The 8,510-nt window shown below is 46.4% G+C and overlaps 1 protein-coding gene across 1 annotated transcript in view; it reads left to right on the forward strand.

The window, feature by feature from the left end:
* The window catches only part of wnt5b (wingless-type MMTV integration site family, member 5b), a gene marked incomplete at both ends in the record, with an annotated part of 40,200 nt that extends 33,442 nt beyond the window's left edge, over nt 1–6,758 (forward strand). The window contains 2 exons of the mRNA XM_083652411.1: nt 3,547–3,705; nt 6,459–6,758. Of these exons, the coding sequence (XP_083508537.1) occupies nt 3,547–3,705; nt 6,459–6,758 (459 nt within the window). The remainder of the gene's footprint in view (nt 1–3,546; nt 3,706–6,458) is intronic.
* Between the last annotated feature and the right edge of the window lie 1,752 nt (nt 6,759–8,510).

Genomic DNA, 8,510 nt, shown 5'->3' on the forward strand with positions numbered 1-8,510 from the left:
TGGACACTAAACTCTCTTTCCATGTACATATTGATAATCTGACAAAAAAGCTACGGAGAAAAATTGGTTTTCTGTATAGGAATAAGTCCTGTTTTTCGTGTCATACGAGAAAATCACTTGTTCACTCATTAATAATGTCTGTTTTTGATTATGGAGATGTACTGTACATGCATGCCTCATCCACCACCTTGAAGCCGTTGGATGCAGTGTATCACAGCGCCCTGCGCTTTATAACAGGTGATGGCTTCTGTACACACCACTGTATACTGTATGAAAAAGTGGGCTGGCCCTCCCTGTCGGCTCGAAGAGAGCAACACTGCCTTTTATTTATTTACAAAGCACTAATTGGAAAGCTTCCCCTTTATCTGTCTTCACTCCTTACTCAGAACAACACAAGTCATCATACCCGCTCACAGTCTCATATCAGACTGCTCATTCCACGTGCGAGGACTGAACTCGGAAAGACGGCTTTTTCTTTCTTTGCCCCTAACAAATGGAACAGACTCCAGGATATTTTGAAACTGGAACTCTTCATCCCCCTAGAGTCCTTCAAAGCGCACATCGAGAGTACCAAGCGTGAGGAGTGCGCATGTTTTATTTAATGTACTTAAGTACAGTACAGTATTTAATCTTGTCTTGTCTGTCTGCAATTTTGTTTTCCTGTATGTGTATTGTTGTACCAGGGCGCCCTTGTAAATGAGAGCCCGCTCTCAAGAGCCCTCCCTGTATAAATGAAGGTAAATAAAAATTAAAAAATTAAAAAAAATGACGATAGGTGCGAAAACGGGAATAAAAATGGCTATTTACATGCAGGAAAGACAGGCTGCCACTTGGCCCCCTCGGAGCTCCATTTTAGGACTGACTTGGACGCTATTGATCTCAAAACAACGCTAGGACGGCCAGAAACGCTGCGGAGATCGCTGGGTGAGTCGTCAGATCATAATTAATGTGAGGAGAGGGGTCCAGGTTAAAAAAAAAACGAAATTCTCCTTTAAGAAGACCTTCAGACCATACAGTCTCTCCCTCCTCATCTATGCACCTTTTGTTCTGTTTGTTTAATGTAGTTTGTATTGTCTAGTTATTTTTTTTATTATTAATTATTGTTTGAACTTTTACTTTGGTGTAGCCTATCACCCCTCTCATTTGTTACTTCCTGGTTGTAACATACTGTATGAGGGGAGTCATACACCAAAGTAAAAATTCAAAAAATAATGAATTAACTAAAACATAACTAGACAATACAAACTACATTAAACAAACAAACAAAACAAAAGGTGCATCAGTTTTAAAACAATAACTTATTATTAACTAAAACTAATGGAAATCTTATACAACAGTTAGTTCCGGCCGGGCAATTTGATTGGACAAGAGGGATCCTTCCTACCAGTGCCGATATTTCATGATAACGCACTGGCGCTTCACTGTGTGTAGATCACTCCGCCTCACAGCTGCTCTAATGAACAAAACGCTTCACAGCTGTAGAGTAGACAGTAGTAAAGTAGACAGCCTGCAGTTAATTAGGCTGATTAGGCTACATTTTCGGCAAAGCAGAAAGCTGAGGGGACTATTTTTGTTGGCGGAGGAATAAATAGAGAAATCATATATTTTCTAGGCTTTTTGTCATTTTTTTAATCAACTTTGTTTAATAGAACTGTTGTATAAAAGCAATATCACACTCGAGGTCGTGCTGTTGTTGTCTAATATCGTCATCGGCACTGCTGTGATTATCTTCGGCACTCGGCCTGCGGCCTCGTGCCTACGACCGAATCACAGCAGTGCCGATATTAGCCAACAACAGCACTCCCTCTCGTGTGATATTGCTTAATTATAGCAACACAAACAACTGAACAGAACAAAAGGTGCATTGGCGAGGAGGGAGAGAGACTGGTCTGAAAGACGGGGCCCAGGTGCACCCAATCAGCCTAACGACCCCAACACCAGGCTCCTGCAAGACAGGCCAGGAGAGTAGGAGGCTTGTCATACTTTTAGATGTTTTATTACAGAAAGTGTAATGAAACCCATGACCAAAATAGTCATACATTATGTCTGTGTTACTTATGGATGGAATTCTTGTGGGGGAAAAAATATATCCTTTTTGCCCGGGGACCCCCTGGAACGCCCTCAAGGACCCCTGGGGGTCCAGGGGCCCCACTTTGAGAACCACTGCTGTATGGCACGTTGTAATTCTCTCATGCTTATTGGTCTTTAAAATAAATGCTGTATAGGACTTGTGTGGGAGAGTCTCATAGAGCCACGCCACATTTCCTCTGGCTATAGCAGTAGCACTGCTATTCTGAGTCAGCTGTTTGTTTTAGTTTGGTGGAGCAGCATTGACTAAAGCCTTGGAGAACAGCGCATATGGAGCAAAAACCTCTTTGTTTTCCTTTTCCCTTTTGTTGATCTATTTCACCACACATTTGAGCAGAAAAGACTGCGCAGCACTATAGAGTGGGATGGCAGAAACCTGGAGAATAGACTGTTTACATATTTATTGTTGTGTAGTTATTTTTGGTGAAAATGTCCCTCAAGAACAGTATGGACAACACTATCGAGTTAGGACCTCCCGTGCATGAATCTGTGCTGTCCTGGCTATGTTCAGTCATTACATAACCATTGCCCCCCCCCCCCCATTTCACTGAGATCACCAGGCTGAAAGAGGGTCTTTGGCAGCAATATTGAGCTGAAATAATTAAAATAGCAGGTGTGTGTGTGTGTGTGTGTGTGTGTGTGTGTGTGTGTTGTGTGTGCGTGCGTGCGTGCGTGTCTGTCTGTCTGTGTGTGTGCGTGTGCGTGCGCGTGCGAGTGTGAGAGAGAGAGAGAGAGAGGGGGCGGGGGGGGGAGTATTTTTGGTCTATCTAGCCTGGGTAAATCAAACTATTGAAAGAAGCAAAGCTCTTCAGTGTATAACTGTCTCAAAGCAATTGTTCAAACATGACATATTTATCCTACCTGTAAGGTGTGCTGAATGTTTTTTTTAGCCGCCATCATGCTGCCAATAGGTGGGAAGGATGTAGTTGCAAATGGCCACCACTAGATGGCAGCAGTGTATCAGCAAAGATGATGAACACAATCTGCAGTACAATACAGTATGCACAGAACATGATGACATGATGCAGTAAACAGAGTTCAGTTAATTCAGACAAATCTATCTATCTATCTATCTATCTATCTATCTATCTATCTATCTTGTTTTGTCTTTCAATTCAATTCAAGTTCGCTTTCTTGGCACGAAAGTTATGTGAAGCATCATAATGTCTTACCATAACTAAATACAATATCAGTATCAAATTTCCGTATATAGAGAGCATTACACCCAACACAGAACACAAAGTAAACCACAGTACAGTGTCACACAGTATCTTTTGTCAGCTCAAACACCAGTCAACAGACAAGCACATATACATTCAGTTGTTTGATCTGGGCAGAGAAATCGGTTATCAAAAACTTGGAATTTATATAGGCTAAGTGTTTCTCCCCCCCCCCCCCTCCTCTCTCTCTCTCTCCCCCACTCTCTCTGTCTCCCCCACTCTCTCTGTCTCCCCGCAGGCGGTGTATAACCTGGCTAACGTGGCCTGTAAGTGTCACGGTGTCTCTGGCTCCTGTAGTCTGAAGACCTGCTGGCTGCAGCTGGCTGACTTCAGGCGCGTGGGAGAGTTCCTGAAGGAGAAGTACGACAGTGGGGCCGCCATGCGCATCGGACGCAAGGTAGCCTACTCATGTTCACATGTTCCTCCAATGCCTTCACAAGGTAGCCTACTCATGTCCCCCCAACCCCGTCACAAGGTAGCCTACTCATGTTCACATGTTCCTCCAATGCCTTCACAAGGTAGCCTACTCATGTCCTACTCATGTCCCACCAACGCCGTCACAAGGTAGCCTACTCATGTTCACATGTTCCTCCAATGCCATCACAAGGTAGCCTACTCATGTTCACATGTTCCTCCAATGCCTTCACAAGGTAGCCTACTCATGTCCCCCCAACCCCGTCACAAGGTAGCCTACTCAGGTTCACATGTTCCACCAACGCCTTCACAAGGTAGCCTACTCATGTTCACATGTTCCACCAATGCCTTCACAAGGTACCGTACTCATGTTCACATGTTCCACCGACGCCTTCACAAGCCAGCCTACTCATGTCCCACCAACCCCGTCGCAAGGTAGCCTACTTATATTCACATGTTCCACCGACGCCTTCACAAGGTAGCCTACTCATGTTCACATGTTCCACCAATGCCTTCACAAGGTAGCCTACTCATGTCCCACCAACCCCGTCGCAAGGTAGCCTACTCATGTCCCACCAACCCCGTCACAAGGTAGCCTACTCATGTCCCACCAACCCCGTCGCAAGGTAGCCTACTCATGTCCCACCAACCCCGTCGCAAGGTAGCCTACTCATGTCCCACCAACCCCGTCACAAGGTAGCCTACTCATGTCCCACCAACCCCGTCGCAAGGTAGCCTACTCATGTCCCACCAACCCCGTCGCAAGGTAGCCTACTCATGTCCCACCAACCCCGTCACAAGGTAGCCTACTCATGTCCCACCAACCCCGTCACAAGGTAGCCTACTCATGTCCCACCAACCCCGTCGCAAGGTAGCCTACTCATGTCCCACCAACCCCGTCGCAAGGTAGCCTACTCATGTTCAAATGTTCCACCAACGCCTTCACAAGGTAGCCTACTCATGTTCACATGTTCCACCAACGCCTTCACAAGGTAGCCTACTCATGTTCAAATGTTCCACCAACGCCTTCACAAGGTAGTCTACTCATGTTCACATGTTCCACCAACCCCGTTGCAAGGTAGCCTACTCATGTCCCACCAACCCCGTCGCAAGGTAGCCTACTCATGTCCCACCAACCCGTCGCAAGGTAGCCTACTCATGTCCCACCAACCCCGTCACAAGGTAGCCTACTCATGTTCACAAGTTCCACCAACGTCTACTCATGTTCACATGTTCCACCAATGTCTACTCATGTTCACATGTTCCACCAAGGCCTTCCCAAAATAGCCTACTCATATTCACATGTTCCACCAAGGCCTTCCCAAGGTAGCCTACTCATGTCCCACCAACCCCGTCGCAAGGTAGCCTACTCATGTCCCACCAACCCCGTCACAAGGTAGCCTACTCATGTCCCACCAACCCCGTCACAAGGTAGCCTACTCATGTCCCACCAACCCCGTCACAAGGTAGCCTACTCATGTTCACAAGTTCCACCAACGTCTACTCATGTTCACATGTTCCACCAACGTCTACTTACTCATGTGCACATGTTCCACCAACGTCTACTCATGTTCACATGTTCCACCAAGGCCTTCCCAAAATAGCCTACTCATATTCACATGTTCCACCAAGGCCTTCCCAAGGTAGCCTACTCATGTCCCACCAACCCCGTCACAAGGTAGTCTACTCATGTTCACAAGTTCCACCAACGTCTACTCATGTTCACATGTTCCACCAACGTCTACTCATATTCACATGTTCCACCAAGGCCTTCCCAAGGTAGCCTACTCATGTCCCACCAACCCCGTCGCAAGGTAGCCTACTCATGTCCCACCAACCCCGTCGCAAGGTAGCCTACTCATGTCCCACCAACCCCGTCACAAGGTAGCCTACTCATGTCCCACCAACCCCGTCACAAGGTAGCCTACTCATGTTCACAAGTTCCACCAACGTCTACTCATATTCACATGTTCCACCAAGGCCTTCCCAAGGTAGCCTACTCATGTTCACATGTTCATCCAAGGCCTCCATGACCTGCTGTGAGCCAGACACTCGACCGCTTCAATGCTGCTGAGATGAGTGAAGAATGTCTGTCCCAGAAGCAGATGTGAAGAAATAAATCCCTAATGATGCTTTTTGTAACATGATTGACCGCTCCAAATTCCAAGCTGAGCATGACTGTAACATTTGCTAAAGAACATGGAGGTTGTCTCCTGCTGTGTGAGCCGATACTGCTTTACATTTCACACTTTTCCATGCTCAGCATTCCAAAACAAATCATTTGTGAGGCTCCCCTCTGCCCTCTCCCTTCAAAAGATATTTGGGCGAATTGAAGCTGACCTCCCCCCCTACTGTTTACTGTCTAATAAAACAGAAACAATGTCACACATTTCCTAGAATATCTAGTATCTACATCAACATGTCATTACTTTTACTTTACTTTTACTTTTAATGTGGCTTCATTGAGCTTTTTCACAGCGGCCACTTTTGTGCCTAAAGGGCAGGGCAAACACAGGTGCAACCAAAGCTTTAATGAGGGTTTCCAACTTCAAATTCATTTAGGTGTTACAGTGCCTCATTAATGTTTTGGTTGCACCTGTGTTCTTTTAGATACAAAATGGCTGCTGTGAAAAAAGGCCCATTATGACTTTACAGTCACTCTGGTTACAACAACTATACTGCTCCATCCTGCCAACGCTACCTAACTTCCCTAACTCTCTCCTCCATCCCAAACAGGGCAAGCTGGAGCAGGTGGACAAGCGCTTCAACGCCCCGACGCCCGAGGACCTGGTCTACATCGACCCCAGCCCCGACTACTGCCTCCGCAACGAGAGCACGGGCTCACTGGGCACCCAGGGCCGCCTCTGCAACAAGACCTCGGAGGGCATGGACGGCTGCGAGCTCATGTGCTGCGGCCGCGGCTACGACCAGTTCAAGACCTACAAGCACGAGCGCTGTCACTGCAAGTTCCACTGGTGCTGCTACGTCAAGTGCAAGCGCTGCACCACACTCGTCGACCAGTTTGTGTGCAAGTAGCCTAGACGACGGACGGACGGAAGGATGGAAGGATGGATCTATATGAGAAAGGAGGAGAGAGAGGAAAGAGGAGGTGAAGGCGTGATGGAAGGAAAGGGTGTAGGACAGGGATACTCAACTGGTGGCCCGCGGGCCGCCAGTTGAGTATCACTGGTGTAGGATGTATCAGGGTTTTGTTCAGGATCATTTGGACGTGCACAACATTCAAATGAAGATTTTCTTACTATTTCTTCTTCTCTCCTCCGCTTATAAATCTCCCACCTTTTTACAGCGAGTGCAAACCTTCCGGTTTGTGTCTAAATAGTGGATGGATAGATTAGGAGGGAGGGATGGATGAAAGGTGGGGACCAAGGAGGAAACAGGAATGTTATTTCAGGTTTCTCAAGATTTCCGTATTTTCGAGACAAGGCTACTATTATTTTTGATGGAGATTCCAGTTTTCCTGCCCCTTATCTTCTACTTTCCTGTGTTATATCCTGATCACAATCCTGACGGAGCGAGGGATGGAAGGAAGGGTGGAGAAGGAAGGGAGGAGACGGACCACAAACTTTGGTAGGAGAAGGAAGGACAAAGGAGTGGTTGGAGAGATCGTAAAGACAAATGGACCTACTGTACAGTAAGAGATTGGAAAGACTGAATCATAAAAACGGACACAGGCTAGAGCTAGTGTGAGATAACTGAGAAACCAGAAATGAAATAAATATATAAATAAATAATAAATAAACATAGAACTCTGATTGTAATTTAAAGAGACTTCTACAAGGCAACGAACCCGACACACACAGTTTGGACTCGTAACACCTTGCTTTGTTTGTTTGTATGATTTGTTGTTTGCCCATAGGTGGGCAACCCCCTACAGCCCTTTGGAGTTTGGAACCATTTAAAACACACATGTGATGTCACCACATCTATTTCGCTGAACTTTTGAACTTTAACCCTTGAAGTGAAAGTCTGGCATGTGTGTATAGTGAGTTGCACTGACATCGACTCACACACACGCATGCACGCACGCACGCACTGAGTTCTTTTGCAAGACCAGACATGCAGAAAAGTCCAGAAAGAGTGGGATGAGAGACAGAGAAGAGGAGAAATCACTTCTTGTGGGAATAAAAGAGGGAAAAGGGATGGATGGAAGGAATAGAGGAAAACAAAATGGCAGGAAATCCGTCATGTTGACCAGGAGGAGGACTCAGGAGGATGTTGCATCATCATGTTGACCAGGAGGAGGACTCAGGAGGATGTTGCATCATCATGTTGACCAGGAGGAGGACTCAGGAGGATGTTGCATCATCCTGCAGAATTCAAGGGAGCATTTTTGATGCTCACACAGCCCATTGTGAAAACACAGCATCAACAATTGCATCACACAGGCGCAGGGATATCCAGCTGAAGAGTTCTACTTCAACACATAATATATCCATTTAGCATGACTGTCATGCTACTGTAGAGTTGTTGATGTGATTTTGGAGCAGCACTCTTCAGTCTGCCTGTGTTGGTAAATGAGGCCTGGTGCCATCCTGACAACACGGCTGTGGAACCATCATCAGGTGACTGCGGGGGTCTGCCTGCCTGACCTCCATAAGTGAGATGAATGCTTCTGCCTTAACGACCTCACACTGAGAGGCATGTCACAGGCTGCTAGGTGACTGACTGCTTGGAGAAGACCTCTTCATCTCCTGTTGTTTTATGCCTTGCTAAATCAACAGTCAATTAAGCCTGTGGTGTGCAACTGCTCTGAGGCAATGCAAACTT

Source organism: Poromitra crassiceps, assembly GCF_964638095.1.
Source record: "Poromitra crassiceps genome assembly, chromosome: 2".
Classification (NCBI taxonomy): domain Eukaryota; kingdom Metazoa; phylum Chordata; class Actinopteri; order Beryciformes; family Melamphaidae; genus Poromitra; species Poromitra crassiceps.